This window comes from Anolis carolinensis, chromosome 4 (genome assembly GCF_035594765.1).
Source record: "Anolis carolinensis isolate JA03-04 chromosome 4, rAnoCar3.1.pri, whole genome shotgun sequence".
Lineage (NCBI taxonomy): Eukaryota > Metazoa > Chordata > Lepidosauria > Squamata > Dactyloidae > Anolis > Anolis carolinensis.
The window spans coordinates 227,043,283-227,069,234 of record NC_085844.1 but is presented as its reverse complement, the minus strand read 5'-3'; the positions used below and the strand labels follow the sequence as shown (position 1 = coordinate 227,069,234).

General features: G+C 39.8%; 1 protein-coding gene across 2 annotated transcripts in view; it reads right to left on the bottom strand.

Moving 5' to 3' along the window:
- Positions 1–2,902: 2,902 nt before the first annotated feature.
- The window catches only part of eya2 (EYA transcriptional coactivator and phosphatase 2), a 162,007-nt gene continuing 138,957 nt past the window's right edge, over positions 2,903–25,952 (bottom strand). For both annotated transcript variants that reach the window (XM_003220616.4, XM_062978907.1), the window contains exons 11-16: positions 17,001–17,059; positions 14,958–15,118; positions 10,436–10,550; positions 9,774–9,895; positions 8,470–8,570; positions 2,903–3,738 (exon numbers count right to left, since the gene is read on the bottom strand). In XM_003220616.4, the coding sequence (XP_003220664.1) occupies positions 3,658–3,738; positions 8,470–8,570; positions 9,774–9,895; positions 10,436–10,550; positions 14,958–15,118; positions 17,001–17,059 (639 nt within the window). In that variant the 3' untranslated portion in view covers positions 2,903–3,657. The remainder of the gene's footprint in view (positions 3,739–8,469; positions 8,571–9,773; positions 9,896–10,435; positions 10,551–14,957; positions 15,119–17,000; positions 17,060–25,952) is intronic.

The window sequence follows — 25,952 nt, the reverse complement described above, 5'->3', positions numbered from 1 at the left end:
AAAAAACCATAGTGAATGAACACTTTGTAAGTTTGGCAGGTTTTTAATTTTTCACAAGTGTGGTATGATTGTTCCTTGTGTGGCTGGCAAAGACCTTAGGGGTCTCTGGGGATTGCAGGTTCACACAGGGCCAATCTAGAATGTTCCCCCCTTCAAGCCCTTGACACACATACATTGTGGTAGTTCAAGATCAGGAACAGTTCAAAACACTAATGCTAAAAAAAAGAGCCTGCAGAGTGTTGTTCCATGTTTCTTACCTTCCCCAAGGCAGAAATTTTGGAGAGGGAGAACTCATTTATCTAGCCAGGATATGTATTACCTGGTCACCTCCTTGTTTCCTCCTCCACCCAGTCTTTAAATAGCAATGAAACAAGGGCCTGATGGGTGTCAGGTCCAGCTTTACCTGTTGTATAGAAACCTAATAAATAGATCCCTGTGTGGCATCCGAAGAAATGCATGCACATATAAATGAGATATATCTCATCAAGCCAACATGTTTTGTGAAAGTCAGCATGGCATCATGGTTTAAATGTTGAACTAGGACTTTGGGAAATAAGGCTTAATATCCCCAATAATTAAAATCCATTGGGTGTCCTTTGGCAAACCACACAGTCTCAGCCTCTGAGGAAGGCAATGACAAGCCTCCTCTGAATATCTTGCCAGGAAAACCATAAGATTGTATTGACCTAAATCAGAATACAGTCATGATAATATCTGCCATAATCCAGTATGACAGTTACATATGCATAAGCACTGACTTACCATGCTATACAATGAAGCCCAACTGCATCCTGGATCTCCGTTTATTGGGAAGCAGCCGCTGCAATAAATAGGGTTCTGGTTCTTTTTAGTTAAGAAAGCAACATACTGCTATTTCAAAACCTCTCCCACAATTTCTAGTACAACATCCTTGTCACAATTTTGTCTTGTGCTGGGGATTGCTGTGCGGTCAGCAGATTCCTGATGGACAGGCAAACAGATTGTTGTCAATTGCTGTGGCTGCTTCCTGGTAAGTGTGGATTAGGGGATTTTCACAGTCCCTATGTAGCTATTAAATTAAGAGTTATGTATGTATTGTAAATACATCATAGTCAGGAGTGTGTACCCTTGGTTATGCATTCTTAAATGCCAGAAAGGATTCAGCCAATACCAACAACATTCCAACCACTAACTCCAGCGAATCTGGCATAAACTCTGCCCTACAAACCTAGTAGCCGCAAGATGATCTTCATAGAAAATTCCTAAACAATTAGAGATTTGTGGTAAATTTCTGGATGATAAGTTCTGCTATTTCATATAATATATCAGGCTGCTACAGTAACTTCAAGATTCCAGGCAAACCAATGATTTTATGATTGACAAGTGCTAAACGATTCAGTGTTGCTGTCTGTCATTGACTTGGCCTTCAGCTGTCCCAGCACTGTGTGAGCCTCAAAGTCTTAATTCAATTTGTTCATCTCTTGGAAGCCTGACAGCTTTACATTTTTTCCAGTTTTCCATTTTCTCCCTTTGGTTTCCTGTCCTTGCCTTGCAGCCAAATGTATTTCTGTGTTTGACAGCAGTTCAGCAGTGAATATAGAGTCAGAAAAGTATGTTCTGTGCTGTCCCATTTTTGTGTCCTTACTCACCCATTCTTCTCAGTTCATTTTGTAATAAATAATGATACAGCTCAATGGCAAGCACATCTATTGAAGTGTTTGGAACACAACCTTTTTCTGATACTGTAAGACTTGCTCCTTTTATGCAGATGAATAATAGGACTAAATTTTGCAAGAACTTGTTACAATGAACACCATTTTTGTGGCATCTCTTTAGTAACAAAAAACAAAGTAAAACAAAACAAAAACACATAAAAGCCCAATAAATCTAGGAAAGGGAATAGCCGACTTTTCAGATGCGGTTGGATTGCAATTCCCATGTCCTAGCCAGCATAGTATAGGATCATGAGATTTTCAGTTTAACAGCCTCTGGATGACCACAGATTCTCAGTCCTTGAGCTAGCAAAGTTATGATTTCCCATAATATCTCTTGGCGGTTGAAACAAATGGTAAAAAGACTCCTGTAGCATATATGGTAAAATATGATAAATGAAGAACAAGACTAACAATAAGCTATTTAGTTGGGATAGTTATGTAAAACACTATTGAAAGAGAATATGAACAGAAAGGTGCTATTGCACTTAGGTCCTGCTTATGGGCCTTCCAGATGTCTTCTCTGGGAACATAATGCTGGCCCAGCTAGGCCTTGGGATAAATCCAGATCCTTCAATTTAGTGCATTCTATGTGTATCTGGTTCAGCTCATAAACAGCACTCTATATACTGTATGGGCCCCTATATCCACACAAAGTCCAGGAATGTTTCTCCTGCAGATATGCAAATTAATGATCACTATTGAAATGACAGACTTTTGCTTGAAGAATACCACAGATCAGGCCTGCACAATCTATGGCTTTCTGAGTGTTTGGGACTCCAACTCCAAGAAGCCCTAGCCAGCTTGTCCAATGGTCGGGAATTCTGTGAGCTGAAGACCAAAACGTTTTATTGGAAGCTGACAGATGAAAATGCAGTTATAGATCCCATGGATATGGAGATCATACTGTACTACATGGAAGGAGTGAATTTGTGATAATTTTTTAAATTACTGCAGCACTGTAATGAGCACAATGCATCCAGTATTTTATTATTTATATTTTTTGCAAAATTCCTGAAGATACAGGAACCCTTTCCTGATTTGCACTATACAGCTCTAAATACTTCCTTGATTTATTAATTTGTTTGATGTTTAAGGAGTCATTGTGAGGGAATTACTGGTTATGTAAGGAAATATTTAAAAGGTTTATCTGGAAAAAAGCATTCAAGACATCAAGTTTCATCCATGTCGAAATGTAAATAGTTCAGCCCTAAAATTGTAAACATAGTTTTATTGCCATTCAGTCATCACAGGGTAATTCCTTTTCCCAATCATGAGAAAACAAGATGACAGCCTATGGAGATACATGTGAAGCTCACATGTTATCATTTTCCAAAACATGGTGTAGTTCTTACATCAACAATCCCAAATGTGCTCATTTCAAATGGACATGAAAAAGACTGTTCTCCAGATTTTACTTAGAGAAAAGAACGATTAAATTAGAATGGGCTGAATCCACCCAACCCAGCAGATACAAACACAGGTATGAGCTTAATATCAGAGTAATAGGATTAGTTCATAAATTAAAAAAATACAAAAAAATCATCTATTTCAATCTCCCGACCCCCCACTTTTCCTCAGAAACTTGTCTGAATTCATAAAACTGTCCAACAAATATGTCTAGAAGCTCCACGTCATGTCTTCCCACCCAATTCCCATTTATTAAAGCAAGGAAAAAATAACCCTAATGAATAAAACCATGACTGGTCTTCTGCATGCCTGGAAGTAATTTACACGGCAAAAATCCCATATCAGTTCTGAGCATCCAGTTATTCAGTCATTTAAAGGTTTCTCCTCCTTTCAGAGAGAAAGGAACTTGGTACGCTGTGTTCCTGGTGCAGATTCTTGTAAATGCTTTCCTAGACATTTGCTCCACCTTAGGAAAGGGACTGCATAAAATGCCAATAAAATAGACGGTGTCTTCGGGAGCGATCCGAAGCTCACAGCAGAGAACTGTCTGGACCTGCTACAAGTATTCCAGCTCCAGTGCGTGGCGCAGAGCTTCGAGGTCGGCATGGCAGGAGATCCTCCAGAAAGGCATGTTGTGCTAGAAGTAGACATTTAAAAAAAGGTTCAATAGATGTTTCAAAATCCTCATCCACAAAGTGGTAATCAAATCAAATCTAATCTAAATTTTTATTACAGTCATAGAGCAGCATAAGTGCGGTAAAGTGGTAATCAGAAATGTGACTAGTTTTGTTCATGTAGAATTGAAAAAATAATTTCAGAAACAGTCACAGAGCTCAATCCAGCAACATAATGTAGATGTTCTGACTTATTGTTATACCCTTGAAGCTGCCGCACCTGGCTGTTTTGTGCTTTGTGGCAAACAGGTAGAATCAGAGAAGCAGTTTGCAACTCTCCATAGCCAAACACACAATGATTATAGCCAGAGCCGGTCCAACAATGAGGCGAATTAAGTGGTCGCTTCGGGCGCCAAACATATGGGGGCACAGTCGAGACTGCTTTTTCTGTTGATTTGTTGTAAAACATGATGTTTTGGTGCTTAATTTGTAAAATCTTAATGTAATTTCATGTTTAATAGGCTTTTCCTTAATCCCTCCTTATTATCCAACATTTTCGCTTATCCAACGCTTTTATTTTTCAGTGATTGCTTTGGGGGGGGGGGCAAAATTCTGTTTGCCTACACTTGAAAAATACCTAGGGCCGGCTCTGATTATAGCAATGCTGATACTCCTGGAGGACCCAGTGAATCTCATTGACGATATCAGTTTGCATTACACTATGGTGGCAGCAGCTTGATGCTTCTCTGGTCCTGCTTGCTTGCCACAAAGTGTCAAATGTTAGGGGCTGGCTTTGGTGGTGGCATAGGGAGAAAGTTAATACCAACCCCAATAGCTCCAGAAAAACTACATCCACACATGTAGAGGAGACTTATGCTTATAATGCCCCTAACTGGATTCCAACCAAAGACAATAAAGGATGGGAGAAGCAGGTAAGAAGTTATCATGTACTTCTTACAACCATCTATAACAGCCTGTTTTCTCTAAAACATTTCCAGAATTTCTCTCTCCACCCCGTGCTCCCAAAGTGCATGATCCCAGAACAAAACAATCTTTTTCTGTATTGCAAAACCCAATGCAGAACTGCTTGTATCAAGGTTGGCCCAAGATGCCTTAAGCACACAGAAAGGGAAATTCAGAGGGTGCATATCTTTTACAAAGAATTAGGCATACATACAAAATGTTGCTATTAATTTCATTTCACCACCAATGGTACAGAATGGATTGATGGATGAAACACACACTGCCTGGATCAATACAGTTGAATCCAAGGCAGCTGGACATTTCTCCTCGATATATGCAACCTCCTTTGTCACAGTCAGGAACTTGGACCCAATAATATACTACCACATTGATATAAGGGTAAAAATCAATTTTGTTACTGCTTTCTCATCTACATGGTTTCCAGGAATATTAATGTATCAGATGGAGTGAAGGGCAGTATTCCTTTATTAAAGGGATTATGTTAATGTGTAGTTGGACATATTGGCTGAGATGCGAGTAGCACAGTGCAGTGTAATAGGACCATGCGGAACTATTCTACACATATATTTCAAGACCCCAAACTCACAGTTTACTCAGTCAGACACATAACTGAAATGGCTTTGTGCAAGTTGTGCTTCACACACAATTTTTCCCTCTAACATAAGGAAATGCTGCTGCCTCTCTCCCTGCAGTTACTGCTGTCCTCTGTTGCCTGAGGCCATAATCTCTCTATCTTTAATGTTAGGGCTCACCCTGATTTATGTGATAAAGTTACATAAAAATGAATCCAGAGTGAAGTGCTCCCACCTAAAGGATAAAGTCAGCCCCATTCTGTATTCATTCTTCTCTGTTTCCCACATGGTCTCACTTCCCCATTTGAAAGTTCTGTTTTTCTTTCTCTAAAGAGAGGAAAAGTTGGCAGCTCAGCCACGCCTGCTGCTCAGCGCCCATCAATTTATCACTCCTCCGACAGGTGAAGAGAAATGACCCACTCAGGCCGAGATATCATCAGTGCTGCCGGTGAAGCAGGGAAAGGCGCCCTGTCCTCCTCATGGGTTTAAAAAGCTCAGGTGTGTAGTCACCCGTGCTAATGATCATCATCAATCAAAGGCCCTGACAGCTCCAGCAAAGAATGTGTGCCCATTAATGGGAAAAGAGGCTTAAAGCAGGAGACACTGGCAAAAGGGGGCCTCTTGGAGCAGAGTTGGTAAAAGACACTGAACCCTACTGTTAGGGAGCCCAGCGGCCTTTGATGCACTCATGCGCACTGACCCCGTTCACTTTGAAGTTCATAGGAGCTCCATCTAGGGCTCTGTGCTGTTATCGCTACTTCACTTTCTTGAAGTTCATAGGAGCCCCATCTGGGCCTTCTCTTTTCTTGTCCTTTTTGGTGGGGTTTTTCTTTAACTCCCGATGAATAAGCATATGTGCCTGGGAGCGATACAATTTACAGAAATCTCTAAGTGGCCAACAAAAGGCAGTCAGGCAACACAGGAAGAAAGCTCACTTTATTGAGGGACCCAACAACTTTAGGCAGAAGGTTTATTTTCACAGGAGGAAATGGATTAAACAAAGGAGCACCCACTACTGTTGTTGGTCGGTAAAAGTGGATGCATACAATTTTCTGCCCTGGTTGCATGCTGAAAATACTTGAGGTTGATTTGCCAGGGGCTGCATGCCAGTTGTGGATGAGACGAAAGATTATACCACTTGGGAACCAGAGCAGAATATCAGTGCAACAACCTCTTTTTCCTCTGTCCCCTTCTCTCCCCTCCATTTCTACTGGCCTGTACAAGCACTACAGGGTCAGATGGACTAATAGTCTGACTTGGCCTGACTTGGTATAAAGCAACTTTGGGTGTGTTCCACTGCTGTGCTGATCCAAACTGGCTTTCTTTGTGACCTTTCCTTGGCTTCCTCTTGTGGGAGACTAAACTGACTCCCTAATTATTGCCTTTTTGCTGGCAGGCAAAGATCTTTTGTTTAAGGCAGGCCTTTGGCATCTGACTCTCACTTGCGGCAGAAGAGGCTTTTAACTGTTTTTTCTTTGGCTGTTTTTGAAAAAAAAAAAAAAACCATGGCTGAGATTCTGTATTAGGATTCCAAAGCCAAGCTTTTGAACTGTACAGCCCTCCTTCCATTTTCAAGTTGCTGGGGAGTAGGTGGCAGTGGTGGTGATAGCTGACTACTTTGAGCTTTCCTTCTGTAGGCTGAGCTGCCTGTTACAGTACATCCAGCTGCTACAAAGAGAAAGAGCGCTGGGCCATTTCTGAATTGTTCTGTGGCAAATTAGAAATGGTAATGTTGAGCAGGGTGCAGGCTTAAAAGGGTAGGTAGGAGGGGCAGGGGAGGTTGGTTACTGTAATGATACAACTACCAGAAAAGTGAATTGTAATGTCCTAAGTCAGGCTCACAACCCTGAAATTAGGGGAAATGGATGTTAGCTTGTTTTTTTTAATTTGTAGTGTTTATATTTTTATTTGTACTATTTAATAAGCTAATTTGAATTCCATCATTAGAAAAAGGTGGACAATAAATCAAATGAATGAATATTTCATTCCACAATCTTGCCTGACTTCGTGACTGCTATCTGCTAGCATTTAAAAGTGATGTGGGCATATCATGCCTTTCCGGATGTTGTTTGAACAGAAATCCCCTTCAGCTTAAGCCAGTGCTTCATGGTGAGGGATGATGGGAGCTGCACTCCAACAATTTCTGGTGACCCTTAACTTACTCATTCCAGATTTGGAGAGTTTAGTTAATTAACCTTAGTCATTTTAGACCATGGATGGCAATCATGCTGCCCTCCGGATGATGCCAGTCATCTGTCGGTGGGTTGCATAATCCCCACGCTAGACTTAGACCATGGACTCTGGCATTGGCAATCCAAGCTATTAACCTATATTAACCATGGTGAGAATCCATTGTGGCTCTATACACATGGTTTAAGATCTTCAAAATGTGTTTCTGTTTTCTTTTAACAACCACACATTTAACAACCACACATTAAAAGAAAGTGAAAAAGAGAAGAAATAGAGAAGAGAAAAGAAATGTAGCAATTAGTTATTTGTTACTGGATAAGTTTATAAAGCATCCACTCTATAGAAGTATATTTAGCAAGTCCTTCCACATACAGTAGAGTCTCACTTATCCAACACTCACTTATCCAACGTTCTGGATTATCCAATGCATTTTTGTAGTCAATGTTTTCAATACATTGTGATATTTTGGTGCTAAATTCGTAAATACAGTAATTACAACATAACATTCCTGCGTATTGAACTGCTTTTTCTGTCAAATTTGTTGTATAACATGATGTTTTGGTGCTTAATTTGTAAAATCATAACCTAATTTGATGTTTAATAGGCTTTTCCCTCCTTATTATCCAACATATTCACTTATCCAACATTCTGCCGGCCCGTTTATGTTGGATAAGTGAGACTCTACTGTACTTGTTTTTGTAAGTGTAGCCATGCCATAGAAATGGGAAATAGCAGGTCGTCACACACTCTCAAATCTGTTCTTCTTCTTTATTTATGTACTTGACAATGTGGTTGCTAACCAAAGGCTTACTTTTGCAAGCGGAAACCACTGAAAAGGCCACAGAAGACGCCAGTAGGAAATGACTCAAAATACCTTGTGGAATTTTAAGCTAGGGCAAAAATTCTTATTGCAAATACCTAAGAATAGAAAGGAATTCTTATCCTTGTTTCAGGTACAGGGAGAGATGTTATACTTTAAAAATGGAATTCTAAAATAGAAAATAGTACCTTTTTTGCCCCTTGTTCTTCTTCAGCACCGTCTCCTATTACAATGTATACAGCTTTCCGTCCAAATCTTTGCATTATCCTCTCAAAGCAGCTCTCTTTCCCTGCAGGATAAAAGAGGAGGATTAGTTTTCTGAAAAAAGCAGATCACAGAATCAAAGCAGACCCACAATGTCAGTTCTATGCTTGCATTTATTTATACTTTGGATAACTGATTATCTAGCTATTCTCTTCCTTCTAAAGAAGGTAATAATTTCTCTTCCCTTTTCTTTAGAGATTATAGGCCATCTATAGGCATTTTCTAGCACTTGAGAAGTCAACATTGATTTTTTAAAACCACATTGTTTTTTCTGTGTAAGTCATATTGTACACATGTCTTGTTGAAAACCAGTCTATGCCAGGAGTTGAAACCATGCGACCTTTCAGATGTTGCTGAATAGCCCAGGATACAATTCATAAATAATGTTGGGAGTTGCTGTTCAATGTTATCTGGAGGGTCCTGTAGGATTGGTACCCCTCCTCAAGCAATTTACTGGTCTTGCCCTTAACAATGGTGCATCTATCACAAATAATATTATTTAAACCTAGCATGAAGCAAACATAGCCCTCCTGCTACATTATTCTGTTTTGGCTGAAGTAAATTGCAGTGTTCTTCCCTGAGATGAGGACTATGAAACGTGGTCATTCAGATCTTATTGGAGCTCAGGTGCCAGGATTCCTCATAGTTTCACTATTTTGGCTAGGAATGAGTATTGCTGCAGTCCAGCATCCAGAGGGCCAAATGCTCATAATCTCTAATTAAGACCACTGTTTGTTTTTGTTATGTCCCATATTCTCTTTGAGTATGAACAAGTAATGAACAAGTAACCTGGCAGAACAGAGATTCACGGAATACAGGAAGAAGAAGAGGAGCCAGATCTGGGGGGTAAGTGAAGCAGCACATGGCCTCCTCTTGCCTGTGAGCCAAAAGTCTCTGTTTCATCCAGGAAATGAAGGGAGATACCAGGTAAAACAAAGACTTGTGGCACACAGGCCTCCTGAACAGCCCCTTCGTGCTCACCTCCTGAGGATGGGGTTGCCAGTTGAATGTTTACACGGCAGCCTCAACTTCAGGAAGCTGTGGCATTTCAAACTTGTGAATAATGAAAACTGCGAATGTGAAGCCTGCAAAACTGGAATGACGTTTGTAAAGTTTCCCAAGCATTCTGGACTGGTGTGGTGAGCATTCACAGAATATAATTGTCACTCAGTCAACAAAAATTATCATCTTTGTTTACACAATTACACTTTAGTAAGATTGTTCTTACCTGTCTTTGTTGCACTATAAATATTTTCGATAGGGAAGACTGTGCCTAGACCGTATAAGAGTACTTTTGCAAGTGCTGGTATGAGCTGGGTTGTAGTTACCAAAACATTTACACAGTTAGGCCTACAAAATAGAAAACAGCATGAGAATGAAAGCAAAAGACAACCTCTCCCCCGCCTAAATAGAGATCACTGTTTTCTAACCCTACTAGTCTGAATTGGAAGCAGGATGCAAGGTTTGCCAGCAATGAGTCCCATGAAATCAGTGATTAACACAGTCAGCAGTGGCTAGACTTTTAAACATTTTTCTCCTTCCATAATTTATTAGAACTCAAAACTAGTCTGAAAGTGAAGTACGTCACAAGCAATCACACACCGGGGATATAAATGGTGTAAAACTCCAACAGCATTTACACTACGCCCCCCTTGGGCCGTCGACTCCCTTTATTACTTTCCCGTGTTCCACAAAAGGCAGATCTGGGAGCCAGGAGTTGGGCTTGATTGTTCTAGTTTTACATCTAGTTCTCCATCACATGTCCAGATGGGCCTCCCACAAATTTGACCAAAGGTGTCCTATAAATGAATATGCCTTGGTTTGTTTGGAAAACACAAGAGGAAAATGAAACATTTGCAGCCTGGAGACGACTTCTTAAGCCGTTCTTACCGGGAATGTATCAAATCCAGAGCTTTCAAAGCATGTGTTAGCCAAAGATCAGTCAGCGCTTCCAGTTCTGTTCTTAACTGCAGCCAGGTTTCCCTCTTAGGAGCTCCTATTAAACCTGCAGATAGAGAAAGCAGCATTTGTAGCTCACTCCAAGGGGAGTGCTTGCACATGGCTTTCGCAAAACCAGAAAGTCATAGAGTCGGAAGGAAACAGAGATCCATCTTGTCATTCTGGTGCCCTAAAGACAAGTCCATCCATCCACCAGTCGCCTACATGCAGAGTTGATATCACTGTGTGCCAAAAATGGAGATGGAGAAAGGGGCTTATGATGAAAAACAGTCTATTGTTTCAGGCCAGCCCCTTCTTGATTAGGTTCTTTCTGTTTTATTTGCTATCTATGAATATTTTATTTAGAAAAATAATTAAAATCATTCTGATTTTAGAATCACAATCTTTCTTGTTTCTTATTGTTCCATTATGTTTTAGAGGTTTAAGTCTTGGAGGCCTACAACCAGTCTCAATCTTGAACCCACTTCCACACAAATGCAAAGAGCCACCTTCAGGTTTTTAAGATATTTTAAAAGTGGATCACTTTAAATATGAGTGGGGTGGTAAGAAGTAGGTCAAATGCTCACCTTTTCCCAAAGACATTTAAGACGATATTATGGCATGCCCAGTATGAGTTCCTAGCTCTTCTAACACTCACCATGATACAAGAAACACCTTTTTCTTTTAGGTCTTTTGATAACCAAAAGGGGAAGTGTTGATATGGAACAGTCTAACCTCTGACTGATATGAAAATACCTAACCTTTGACATCTGATATCTTGTATAAAAGCAGCAGGCACTAAAATTGGAACCCCTCACCCCAATAGGCAAAATCTCACTCACACCAATTGCTGTAACCAGTTAAGCTAAGAATCACTAAACCCCTTTGCCCAGGCTTCAAAGTAAAATGTGTTTTTTTTTGCAAGCCCTTAAGAGTTTCTCATCAAAGTAAGAAGTTAGCTTAAGTTTAGATTACTTCTAAAAGTCTTTTACCACACTGCAAGAACCAAAGTAATATGTGTCTGTATGCATATAACTAATTCATTCTTGAATGAGACATATGTTGGTTTCCTCTTTTGTGATTTCTTTTGTAAGTCAGTGGTGTACCTTTACCCAATTTGGATATTACATCACTTGTGTGACTAACATTAAAGTGGCAATTTTTAATTATCACCAGTGAGAAGGGTAGGATCAGGATCTAGAGCGTATCATGAAAGATGCTGCTATTGCTGCACTCCATGCCATCATCTTAAGGGAAGCCCCACCAACTATTTTCATTTTCATACCTCACAACCTCTGAGGATGCCTGCCATTGATGTGGGTGAAACGTCAGGAGAGAATACTTCTGAAACATGGTCACACAGCCCGAAAGACATACAACAACCCTGTGATCCCGGCCATGAAAGCCTTTGACAACATATTTTTATTTGGACCGCAGCATGAAAGTGGGTCCACAGAGTGCAATCCTACCACTATTTCAAAACACACACACGTGTGTACACATACACACACTAAATATGGTAATTGCTTTCACACAATTAACACACTATACTGTTTAGAATGCCACTTTTGACAGTCACATTATATCTCAGCATCTCGAGATTTAGAATTTGATGGAGTACTTAAAATGAGGGAGCTCTACCACATAAAACAAGATGCCTGATGTGAAAAACAAAAACAAAAAACACTGGGGAAAGTGGAAGGCAACACCACATTCAGACATCTTAGTGCCATACAAAGCCCCATCATCATTGTAATCATCATAATCTTTATCCGCTCCTCACGGCTCAAGGCAGGGAACTACACAGTTAAAACACATCACCATAAAATACAGACTCAGCAACCTTGGAGCTCCACTGAAACATGTGTGTCAATGAAGTTCAGAGCCAGGGGCACCTCAGGGTTGGGGGCGGGTGAGTCCTTTTTTTTTTTTTTTATAATGCCTCTATCAGTGTTACCATTTTATGTGAACCTTTAAAACATATTCAGCAGAACACGAACAGAACTTAAACAATAAACATTAAAGTTTGCAGACTATTTCCTGAAGATTAGCAATTTGTAGTGAGCAGCCAATGGTCTGAGCTGAAGCAGGGGACTGGAAAGGCCAAACCATGAATTCAATTCCCCAGAAAAGTTTTGTGCCAAGTCATTTTTCCTATTAACCACAGGAAGGTCATTATTCTGGATTATAAAGGCAGACAATGCATATGTTTAAAATACCTGGAGGCCTAGTTGTTATTTCTATTGCTTTTCCTTTTTTGGTTGTTGTTCTGGCTCTACCTATGTGACAGATGTGATGAGGTAATGCTGGGGCAGAACTGCTACAAGAAATGTTGGATTTTAGCACAGGTGGGGCTCCCCACTGTTTTTGTGATGAGGTTATGAACGTGAATGGCAGTTTTTTCACAGATGAGTATTTCCCCCTAGATCTATGAATAACTCTCCTTTCCACTAATGTTTGCAGGACCAACCTCGTGACTTAGTGAAGCAAAGCAAGACAGTTACCTTAGGCAGAAAATATTGGCTGAAAGTGTATATTTTTGCTGTTGACTATTAGGAATGGATAGAGGCACCTTTGGGGTTATCATCCCCATGCACCATAATTAGACAGTTAAAGTCCATCAGCTTTACAAAAGATCCACTCCAGACAGAGATAATGTCAAGCTAACGTTTTGTAAATTTGAATATGTAAACTTTTAAAGCAACTACTGTACACATCTTTCTAACTCATTATCTCTAACAGCCTAAAGACTTCAGGCAATTGTCATCAGCAGTTATGTATCACTAAGAAACTTTCAACATCATTTCAGCTCTTTTAGAGTGAACCATGAGGCAAAGCATGTAGCCCCAACTGGAATGTCCAAGTCCTTTGGTTGAGATCCTATATTTGAGTTGCATAGCACAATCTTCCACATGTGGAGTTATGCATGGAGTATGCTACATAACAACCCTTGTGTTGAACTCAACCAAAATGGGCATACATTTGGGGGAGAAGAACGGTATATAAATTAATTAAATAAATAAAAATAAATAAAATGTGCATTTGCATGTGCAATGGCACTGCATAGATAACTCTGCTTCTACAACTTTAAACTGAATGTGGACTTTCTGTATAGAACAAAATTATTCCACCTTATATAAAATGGCAAAATCAGGAAAAGCTTTTTGGAATTAAAATATATATATTTTCAAGTGGTGGATGGTTGAATCCATGGATAAAGAATCTTTGGATACAGAGGGCCAAGACCATGTCTTTTTTTGGTAATTGCAGTAGCTGGTATTTTCTTCTTCCCTCTGCAGCTGTTTCACTGCAATTCCACCCTCATCCATTCAATGGCTGGTGTAGAGTCAAGGTGGAATAAGGGAAGCGTCTAGCCATGCTCTCAGCAGATCTCAGCAGATGTAATCTGCCTGCATCTGGGGTTGATTCTTCAATCCCCATTGACCTCTGCCAGTCACTAGATGGGCATCGAGGGATGGATTTCAGCAAATGCATGGTGAGTATGTCTGTATGTGGTGGGTGAAGGTTGAAAGGAGAAACATAGTACAGTTCCAGGGTTATTGTGTATTTTCCAGGTTGAATGGCCATGTTCCAGAAGTATTCTCTCCTAACGTTTTGCCCACATCTATGGCAGACATCCTCAGTGGTTGTGAGGTATGTGGGAAAACTAAAAAGGGAAGGTTTATATATCTCTCTATATAAAGATCCAGGGTGGGAGAAAAACTCTTTTCAGTTGGAGGCCAGTGTGAATGTTGTAATTAATCACCTTGATTAGCATTGAATAGACTAGCAAGCTTCATCTCCTGGCTTCTTTCTGCCTGAGAAAATCCTTTGTTCAGAGTCGCTAGCTGCCCCTGATTGGTTCATGTCTTGTGTTGTGGGGGAAGCCTCCAACGATGCTTCTACCCCAGTTAGTGTGGGGCCACCGCTAGAAGTCACATGAAGAAGTGTGATGGCTGGTGTGGAGCTCCATCCCCAAGACAGGGTAAAAATGTCCTAGGATACTAAATTTACTCTGTCTGATGAGGTCCTTAGTCCTAGCCAGCACAGCCAATAGTGAGGGGTCATGTAGTCCAATATATACAGTACCACATATTACTCTTTGCTAGGCACTAATGTTTAGTGTGCAATTTGGACTTGACCATGTGACTTGTGCTAAAACATTAGTCTATTTGCAATACAGAATCAACGCAAAGGGGATTGGAAGCAACATTGAATACTATTATTTTGCTGCTCTGATGACCAGGAGTTATTGCAATCCTTGCAAAAGTCCATATGTTCCCCAGTCTTCTACACTCATCTTTCAGAATAACTAGAAATTACAGTTCCAAAACATTTCCTCTTATTTTGCACTTCCAAATCTCTAAATTGTAAGCTATGTAGGGTGTTCTGTGTATCCAGCCTGAAGTACAGAAAGATAGGCTCATAGCAAGACGTGGAGCTGATTTCCCTGACAGGTTGGGAAGACACTTACCTCCAACATTGTTTTTGTAGGTATCGTAGAGTTCTTTCACCCTCCGGTAGCGGAATGCTAATTTCCTCATCCAGTCTACTCCCCCGTGTACTCCAGAGCCCAGGCAAAGATTTGATCCAGCGGTTGAACTGTGAAAGCCATCTGCTGAGAAATTATATGTGCTGTGGCAAAGGAAGGAGGAGAGGGGGAAGGAGTGAAATTATAACCTACACTTCCCATTGGGATGCAAGAACTAGTAAAGAGAAATAGGAGAGACAGAGATGGGGGACATGTTGCAGACTTCTAGCTTTATTAGACAGTGGGTGGAGACAAAGAAGGGGTTGTTTTGCCATCTAATTTCTCACCGTGCTTTGCTTTCTTTGCCTAGCATTTAGCTACTAGTTGATGTACTTTAACTGAATGATGATCAATCTACAGCTGGATGAACAACATAAATCCCCCGAAATCCACTTTTACAAACCCAAAGCCTGCTGCCAGTCCTCTGAAGCTTTTTGAGACCCTACATTTAAAAAATGATATGTCTGGGAAGCTTAGGTGCAGCCTAGAATGGGGTCATGGCAGTAACAATTGGCCAATGTCTCTCCCCCAAAACGAAATACCTATTTAGCTCTTATTTGTTATTGTTGTGTGCATTCAAGTCATTTACAATTTATGGCAACCCTAAGGAAACCCTATCTTGGTTCAGAGGACGTTTTCGTTGCCTTCTTCAGGGGCTGAGAGAGCATTATGTGCCCAAGACCACCCAATGGGTTTCCATGGCCGAGCAGGTATTCAGACCCCAAACCCTGGAGTCATAGTCTAACATTCAACTTTAATTAATATGTTGGTTCAAAAGAAACATTCCTATGCAACTTTCACTTATTTAAGAAAACCGGGAGGGCTTTTATAACCCTGAATCATTCTTGTAAAGCCCAGCTCTACTGGGTGGAAAGAAAACAACTGTTTCCACTGTCAGGTGTGAGAGAGCACAACGACAGCTACTAAGCTACTTTAGCTAATCTTCCCAATTCACCTGGCAAATCCTGACTGCTGAACAACGGAACTGTGTATGTCTCTGATTCCTGTAGATTAGCCCAATCTGTGTGCTAGAGTAGAGATTGATCTTCCATCACTGATGTTAAAGCAGACAAGTTAGACCCAATACGGTGGGTGCCATCTTGTTCTTTGTTTCACGTAGCAAAATTTGGGCCAACCTGGCTTTTGTGTAACAATCACTAAAGAGTTGGCATTAGTAACCAACATACCCTTTGTGTAAGAGGCAACTTGGCTTTTAGGAATGTGATCTTATAAAACCAGCTTAAATTCCCTGAAGGTATCAAATTTGGTCAGATCTAAGAAACTAAGCAGGAGGAGGCCTGATTAGTACCTGGAAAGAGGATCACTAAGGAATAACAGGTGATGTAGGAAGGCAATGGCAACCCACTTCTGAGTATTCCTTATCTAAGAAAACCCAAAGAAATTCACATGATTGTCGTAAATTGATAGATGACTTGAAGGCACATACAGATATAATGTGGTAGCTTGACCTCTGAAAGATTAATGTAAATATGCAGGATACATCTCCTCGCACTGTTATGTGGACTTGAGACACCCACTCAACTCTAGTTAATATTAACCAAAAAGAGTCAGACCTAATTGTGCTGTAATGTATTTGATTATTTTTGCACTGTTATATTGTGTTATGATATGTTGTTTTATTCTGTTATATTGTATGGTGTCTGGGCATGGCCCCATGTAAGCCGCCCCGAGTCCCCGTTGGGGAGATGGTGGCGGGGTATAAATAAAGTTTTATTATTATTATTATTATTATTATTATTATTATTATTATTATTATTATTATTCACCTTTGAGACAACTGAAATAACTAACTGTGGGAAAATAAAAGATTGAACTACCTGCCTTGTGAAAATAGAAAAGTTCAATATGTAAGGGTTGTTGAGACACCAGAATCTAAGACATACATTTATGCCACTGGCTGTTCTTTGGGGATCAATAAATAGCTAGGAACTGGTTGCATTGGATGCTGTAGTAGACATTGCTTACCTTAGATCTTGCCCATTGTCGTCTGATGATACATCATCTATATGTATCTGGTCACAATCCTAAAAATCATTTGCAAAAATAAATCAGCCAGGAAAGAACTACTGCTTTGTTAAGAGAGAGAATACCTCCACCTCCCTCAAGGACCCCGAAACCTAACAACAATGGAGAGATTTTGTGTGACAGAAACTCTTGCGAGGAAAGATTCCCCAACAATTTCTGGTCAATTATGATAATCAGATTACAAGCAACATTTCAGATACCACATTCCCAGAACATGAGTAATATGTGGTTAAACACAGCAATTCTCTTAGACAATAAAGTCACTCACACAATTCTTTATTCACCTAAGGGTAAATTGTTTGCTATTCATTCATGGCAGTGTTGAAACATGTAAAGAAACGTCATTGTCTTTCAAGAGGAAAGCATTATTACTATTTTCTAAACTTGCAAGCTTATTTAAAAGCAGGAAGTGTTAAGAAAAAACAAAAAACAGTTTCAAGATGAAGCCTTTATCACAACATCAAGTTGCCTTATTCTATGAGGATTTCTACGAGGATTTCAGGCAACATATCCTCTTTTTGTAACCCGCTTTGCTTTCCCACCATATTTTCTGACTTTCCCCTCTCCAGTAAGGAAGGATCTACTGTTTTGCTGTTCACATATGATCAGCAAGAGCTTCTGGAGGTAGTGGGAGTTCACCTTGCTCATTATAGGCTGACACACACAGCTACAGTAGGATCAGCTAGAGCAGAATCCCAGATTTCTCCAACTCAAAGTTTATTGCATTGTTTACTGAAGACATGCTGCTGCCTTTCTCCAGCCTTCTTTCACACTACCTTCTTTCCAGTACTGATGTTGCTAAAAAAAAGCTTCCAGCTAGACAAAGCACAAGAAGGAGTAAGTACTGGGCAAGCATACTGGGCAAGAAGATGCTTTCTCAGGATACTCTTTTCCAAGAGTATTTTGGGGCAGGTGCTGTTCAGCCTGATCCCTTACTTAGATGGACACTATCCCATCACCCCTTCCCTGTGCCTATCAGCACAGGTAAAGGGAATGGATTGTACCCATGTAGCTACTGTCACAGCTTCTAGTTGGTCAAAGAGCTCTGGTTGTGACGAGGAGGTGACAATCCAATGGGGCTGATGTGGTCCTGGGCTGACTGGACAATGTTCCCAGATTCAGCACATATGTGTTGGATGTTGAGTGGCTTTGGGGAAGATTTATAACCAGCTGAACTGTCTGGTGTAGATGAGCCCTGAATCTTTGAAATAATGTGTCAGTAACACTGCTAGCTGGGAGATTCAGGTCCAAAAAGCAGCATTCCCAAGTTCTGTGAGAAGTGGCATTGGAAATCCTACCTGGGTTTGATTTCCTTTGAGTGAGAACACAATGTTATGTCTGCTTGGTCTGCCAAAAATGTAAGTACAGTAGAGTCTCACTTATCCAAGCCCCACTTATCCAAGCCTCTGGATTATCTAAGCCATTTTTGTAGTCAATGTTTTCAATATATCATGATATTTTGGTGCTAAATTTGTAAATACAGTAATTACAACATAACATTACTGCGTATTGAACTACTTTTTCTGTCAAATTTGTATAACATGATGTTCTGGTGTTTGATTTGTAAAATCATAACCTAATTTGATGTTTAATAGGCTCTTCCTTAATCCCTCCTTATTATCCAAGATATTCGTTATCCAAGCTTCTGCCGGCCCGTTTAGCTTGGATAAGTGAGACTCTACTGTACCAGCAAAAGCAGACACCCCTATAACAGATCAGCAGCCTGACATTAGATCTGATGAAATGTCATTCAAATTTCTTCCACACTGGGCAATGTTAAGAACCAAGCTCATATTTTAAAAAATCTGTTTGTATCCTCTGTTGTCTGGAAGTTTGTGCTCCTATAGAAAATTTTAGGGAATTCAGAATGGTGTAATGGAGATTGAAAGATAAAATGGCTGTTATAACCCAATTCCCCTTGCATATCTATAAAGAGTAATGCAAATACTGGAGGAAAAAAAAACAACAGCCAAAGTTCATCTTAACATATTATGCACTTGGAATCCCGCCACTATATAATATGCACTCCAAACGTTATCTTCCAAGTTCTTTATTGTGTGAGGAGAGGAGGTCTCAACCTCAAAAACCTTTAAAATGTTGTTTCAATGGTTTCTTTATTTGATTTGACATTCCAAATTCCTAAAGACTCAGGAAGCCTCTTTCTATGACCCTTAGCAGGCAGAAAACAAAAACGTATGCTGCAAAGTACTGCACATGCAAATCATCGAGTTATTCCCTGCCCCCCCAAACCTCTCCTTGAAATTTGCTGAAGCTACACATGGGAAAGGCTTTTATTAATAAAAATTTAATGGGACTTTTAATGAGCAGATTGCCGGTCAAATTACATTTTTTTTAAACTACTGCATTTAATACGGCTTATGTTTAAAACAAAAATGAGCTGTGTGTCTGTGTGTGAGAGATGACAATGACATAGTTGGGGGCGGGATAATCTTTAATCCTTCTCTAATGCTACAACCATCATGGAAATAACCTGTCCCACTTTTACACATGGCACAGCTCTATAAAAGAACAAATGGTTTGTGTACAGAAATGCCCGGGTTCAGTGCTTAAGATCTCCTGGGAAACACCTCTGTTTGAACCTTTCTGTCCATCAATGCCGAGAAAGAAAATTAACGTTGTGATTCAGAACACAGGGGCCCCATGTATTACAAAAGCACTTGCTTTGAAAAGCTTTCCAGACCAAGTATGGTTCAAAGATCAAGAACCACATGAATATTGGAAATCAGAGGCCTTGGGTTTGTCTCATCAACAAGCAAGTATCTGCACAGTGGACTAAGGAAACATTCAAGTTACTTTTTCACATTTTATACAGGTAATTGCCCTTTCTTGCCCTCTTTCTTTTTGATGCATGATCATCTAGTTGCTTACATTCCCAAGCTGCTCTTTACATTAGGAGGAAAATTATGATCAGACCCTGAAGGGATCATGACAAAGGCATAGAAAGAACCAGGATGATGCCTGGGTCCGGAAAAGGCAATGATCTTGAAAGGTACAGATACTATGTTGCAGTGTTATTTCCACTTTTAAATTTTTATACTCTGTCTATTTGGTGCAGAATTTTAGCCAATATATGTTAAATATTGAATTATAGAAGTATAAGTATAAATGATATTTTTTCTAAGTATAAAAGTAGCTACAGCCTAAAACTACAGATCTCAAGTCAAACATAGAGATTTGAATCCATTCTAAAAAGATCCAATGGATCTGTTAATCTTTTAAAAAGTAGCGTTATTGAATCAGTAGAAACTTGATAACTCAAGGCATATAAATTTGATTAGTTCAACAGGCTTCCTGTTGTTGGGATTAAGAATTAAATTGAATGACAATGCTTTTATATTGATTGTGGTTTCAGCTGTCATGCCTTACAGCAGGAGATTCCTAAACTAAGGCCGGCGGGCCAGATGCAGCCCTTCAAGGTTATTTACCAACCAACCACCCTAAGCTTTAGATTTAGGGTCACCCTACGTCTGAAACAGCTTGAAGGCACAGAGCAACAATACTAATTAACTTGACTATCTCACCAGGCCCACTTCCCACTGAAATACTGGTAAGTTTATGTTGGATGAAATCGTTCATTTTAAATTCTGTACTGCATTGTTCTTTCATATTTTTTTTTGCACTACAAATAAGATATGCACAATGTACATTGGAATTCATTAATGGTTTTTCAAACTATAGTCTGGCCCCCAACAGTCTGAAGGAACTGGCCCTCTGCTTAGAAAGTTTGAGGACCTCTGCTCTATGGGTCTCATGTATACCTGAAGAAATGATATTGCACACTCTTGAATTTCTTTACATTTGCTCAGGCTGGTTCCAAAGCCCAAACTTTTGGATATTTGAGGTGACCTTTAGATGCATATTATACTATCAGTCAGAAGATAATATTGAGGTTATGGCCTTCTGCATGGCACTAGATTCCCTCCCCTCTTGAGCTTTATCGATTTGAGTTGCCAAGGAACCAGAGTAGTGGTGCTATACGAGGTAAGTGCCAGGGATTGGAAATGCTACTTTTGGAATACTACAACCAGAACCCACTGCCAACGTTAGCTGGGAGCTGCAGTCCAACTAAGAAACATTCCACACAGTGATAATTCCTGCCTGCTGGAGGCTCCACTTTGAGATCTGTGTCCCTTGGCATCGTACCGTATTGTAATTTTGATTCATATCACACACACAAAAACAACTTGTGTACATTTACATTGTTGTCTCTTTTTAAACATCCTTTGACACAAGTAATTTAAAATGAAAAAGGCATGTTAGAGACACTTTTATTCAACTTGCTTGTGCATTGTACGAAGATTGCCTTCTGCTGTGGGCGAATCTGATATACCAATAATTCTATACTGATAGTTTTATCTCTAGCTCCTTCCTTCCTTAGTTACATTTGGGTTGCATTTTAAGTGAGGGCTGACTCTACAAACATGGCCTGAGAAAACAGAATCAAAAGCACATTTCTGCTGGCACACTCACACACATGCCTTACCAAAATGATAAAAACATCCACAACCGTGCATGTGACACTGTATAAGCCTTGCTGGAATAATATTGTGGCAGCCCACTCAACTTCAGCTGCAGTGTGCAATGAAAATGATGTCAGGGGAAAGGCATTTGTGGAAGGATCTGCTTTTCTCATTTGTGAATGAATTGTTCTGAATGCTTGAGCTTGACAACAGTAGTTATCACATTTCTGACTTAATAAAATACCATGACACTTGGTGAGACACTACCTCATAGTCCACCATGGACCGACGCTATCATATTACGGGGCAAAGCATAACAAAGCTGGACAAGGCAAGAATGTAGACCACATTTTACTACAGTACTTGGTTACCAGACTCATTTTTCATTCTTGCAGATTTTGCTTTAGAGACCTCAGTAAGCAAGAAAAAGAGGACGTGAACATCTGGGTGGCTAAATGCAAGGCTCCAGTTTTCCCTGAATGAAGTTTGGTAACGAGGACATTTCCCAGCCCGGGCTCTGCATGTGGTGGCTTTTACTGATATACTGAGATCTCATAGGGTTCTGTGATTAGAGTATTACATATGAGCCATATGGATGATTACATTAACCACAAGAACCATTTGGGGTTCCCAGCACATTTGCTATGGTGCTGTAATGTCTCTCTGGTGATCAAAGGTGAAGTGATATATACACGAGATAGTAATCGCTCAGTGAAATTCTTGGTTTTGTAGGCTCAAGGAGCATGAGGGTTCTGACTCACAGGGCATGAAAGTTGAAACTTTGAAGATTTTTATGTTACAGGTAAAAATATTAATTAATATTTCTGCTAATCATTTTTAGTAGCAGAATTTAGTCATGTATTTCACCGAGCCCTACTCAAAATTTCCACAAATGTGTGTGCACACAATTGCATACACAAATGCACATATATGATAGAAATAAAATGATTTGAAAAGTAATAGCTCTGATTGGTCCCCATAAAGCTGCTGTTGTTAAGTGTTTTCAAATTTATTCTGACATATGGTGACCCTATCCAAGGGTTTTCTTGCTTCTAGCTGCTGGGGGAGCAGGAAAATACAATGCATATTATACTATCAGTCAGATAGTGTACTATGTGCTTTATATTCAGAATGTACATTATATGCTTTATATTCAGAATCTAGGAGTGCAGCCGTGTAACTATGTGCCTTCAAGTTGCTAGTCAACATATGGTGACTTCATAAATTTCACAGTTAGGCAAGGAATACCTAGAGGTGGTGTGTCAATGCCTTCCCCTGAAATATTAGTTTTGTCATTGCTTTCTAAGGATGAGATAGGGTGATTTGTCCAAAGTCAACTTGTAGGCTTTTACAATTGAATGGGAATTCAATTGTCCCAAGATCATAGTCCAGTACTCAAACCATTGGTTCAGGCCTTCTACATATTTCCAACATCATCTCAGACTTAAGAATAGTTACTCAGAATTCCAAATGTCATGTTATGAACGTGGCTTGGTCCTAAAACAAACATACTTTTTCAGTGACCAATTAGCACTTTGTTCCAACTGATTACTACAGCCATCTGTTTTGGAGTTTGAGCTGCAAATGTAAAACACTATTCTATTTTACTCCCAATATGGGAATGTCCAGTTGTTTTAATCTTCTGGAGATGGAATACTGATACAATTACAAAAGCAGGAGCAGGGGAACTCAAAATACAGGCAGACATGTTCAGGCTGATTTCACATGGTAGAATTTTCTATCGGGAAGAAAGCAACAAAAAAAAAAAGAAACTGTTGTACTTGGGTCTAGGATAGAAGGTCATATTCTCCTCCTTATGGTCCCCTCCTCTCTACAATCTCATAAGCTCTTTTTATATACACATCGACATGCAAATTAACATCTTGGATAGATTACTGTATGGGTAAAAGGTAGACAATCTTGCTTGCCCATTATATACCACTTGATGGTGCTACAGCATGTCACAGCCTTGGCTTATGAAACAGTACCAATCAATCTTTTTCCTCGTGTTTCTTCCATCTCCTGTTTCTCAGAATTCAATTATCTTCATTTCTTTAGGGTCAAATTAGATGAGACACCAGAGAGGGGTGAATGGTCACTTGATGTTTTCTGTTTACACTAAAAGAGTTAGGCAGGTTAAGTCTTTCCCTATGCCATTTTTCTGATCAAATTCACTTCTCCCTGCTACATTTTCCTAAAGGAAAAACACTTTTTTGAGGGGGGAAAAAACAGCTGCAGCAGGGGTAGGAAAATGCACAGCCACAGTACACTATATGCTTTATATTCAAAATATTGCAGTGCAACTGTGTGTGTATCAGCCTTCAAGTCACCTATCAACTTATGATGCCTCTATGAATTTCACAGGTAGGCAAGGAAAACTCAAAGGTGTTTTGCCAATGCCTTCCTCTGAAATATAGCTCGCAGCAATTGGTATTCTCTGGTGGTCTCCCATCAGTGGACTACATAAGACTGGCTCTGTGTAGCTTCCTGGATCTGATACCTTTAGGACATTTAAGTAAAAAAAAATTCAGTAAGAGTGAAAATAAAATTGCCTAAAACTCTAGAAAGATGCTGCCAGTAAGAGTTGACAATACTGTCACTGAGTCATGATATCATAAAGCCGGCAGGTTCTCATGGGCCATTTACTTTCTGCTCAGTGCAAGATCTTCAGTTAAAGCATCCCAGCAAGTCTGTCCTCTTTTGGAAAATGTCCACCTCTCTGCTGAATTCCACTGCTGAATAATTCTTGCTGCCAATACTTTCTTTCAAACAGCCAATCAAATCTACCCACCTGTAAATTCATTAGACCTAGTCCTACCCCTGGAGCAGAAGAGCATAGGCCTGCTCTCTCCTTCCAATGACAGCCCATGAGGTATTTAAACACTGAAATATGTCACTCCTCAATCTTCTTTTCACCAAACTGAAAATGAACTGTAAAAGGTAAAGATAAAGATTTCCCCCTGACATTAAGTCTAGTCATGTACAACTATGAGGGTTGGTGCTCATCTCCATTTCTAAGCTGAAGAGCCGTCATTGTTCATAGACACCTCCAAGGTCGTGTGGCCAGCATGACTGTATGGAGCGCTGTTACCTTCCCGCTGAAGCAGTACCTATTGATCTACTCATATTTTCATGTTTTTGGACTGCTAGGTTGGCAGAAGCTAATAGCAGGAGCTTACCCTGCTCCCCGGATTCAAACCACCGACCTTTCAGTCAGCAAGTTCAGCAGCTCAGCAGTTTAACCCACTGCGCCACTGGGGTCTCTTAAAATTAACTGCTTCATAAAAAAGTAAAATCAGTCTGCTCAGCAAGCTTTGCAAAATGGTGATTTGTTATCAGTAAATGTTTGATTTTTATACTTATTCTATATACCTATAAACACATAAAAATTCCTCAAGTCAAAAAGGGTCTCAAGCGGAAAAGTTTAATAATCCCTGGTCTAGGCTACAGCCCTCCAAGTCTCCTGGAGAACTAATACAGCTCCCTGACTTTCACAAATGCCCACCCTTGCTCTAGGTCACTGGTTCTTTATTTGTGGGTTCTGTCCTCAAATGGGGTCCCTTAGCTCAATGTAAGGGCAGCAAAAATTTGACAATAGTAAAAGGCTTCTGAATGCCACCTAGACATTTAAAGAAATCTGCTAGCAACAACGTGTGATGTGGTGTTCACAGTGGACTCTGCAGAAATTGCTTTAGCTACACTTCATAAAAAGAAAAATCAGCCTGTTTAGCAAGCCTTGCAAATGGTGATTTATTATCAGTAAATGTTTGATTTTTATATCTATTTATTATACCTATATACCCAAGGCTGTGTAAAAATTTCTCAGGCAGAAAGAAGGCATGAAAAATTTCATGAGCAGAAAGGGGTCGCAAGTGGAAAAAGTTTAAGAAGCCCTAATCTATCATATATTGTTAAGTATAAATGTGTCCCATACTTGGGTGGAATTACCTCAGATACAGCACGGATACTGCAAATCCTGGTATGTTAACAATGAACAGAATATTCTCTCAGCCTCAGAGGAAGGCAAAGGCAACAAAACTGGCTGAAAAATACTCCATGTTAGGTTCACCTTTGGGTCACTTCAAGTCAGAAGCGACTTGAAGGCAGCCAGCAATATCAACATTGGACACATGTAATCTGATCAAATAAGGTTTTCATGAGTGATGCAATCCACATAGTTTTATTGTTATGGTAAATTATGGACATTCTAATTCTTCAGGTTATAGACCTTACAAACCAAGACCTTAAAATGAATGATATTTGAAATGGGAGAGAAAGCAAGAAGAATCAAGCATTCAAGTGAACAGAATTTTTCTTCATTTCCAATTACATTAGAAGCCGGGGTAATATAATAAAACTGATTGACAGGAGATTTGGAACAGACAAAAGGTAGTTCTTTTTCACACAGTGC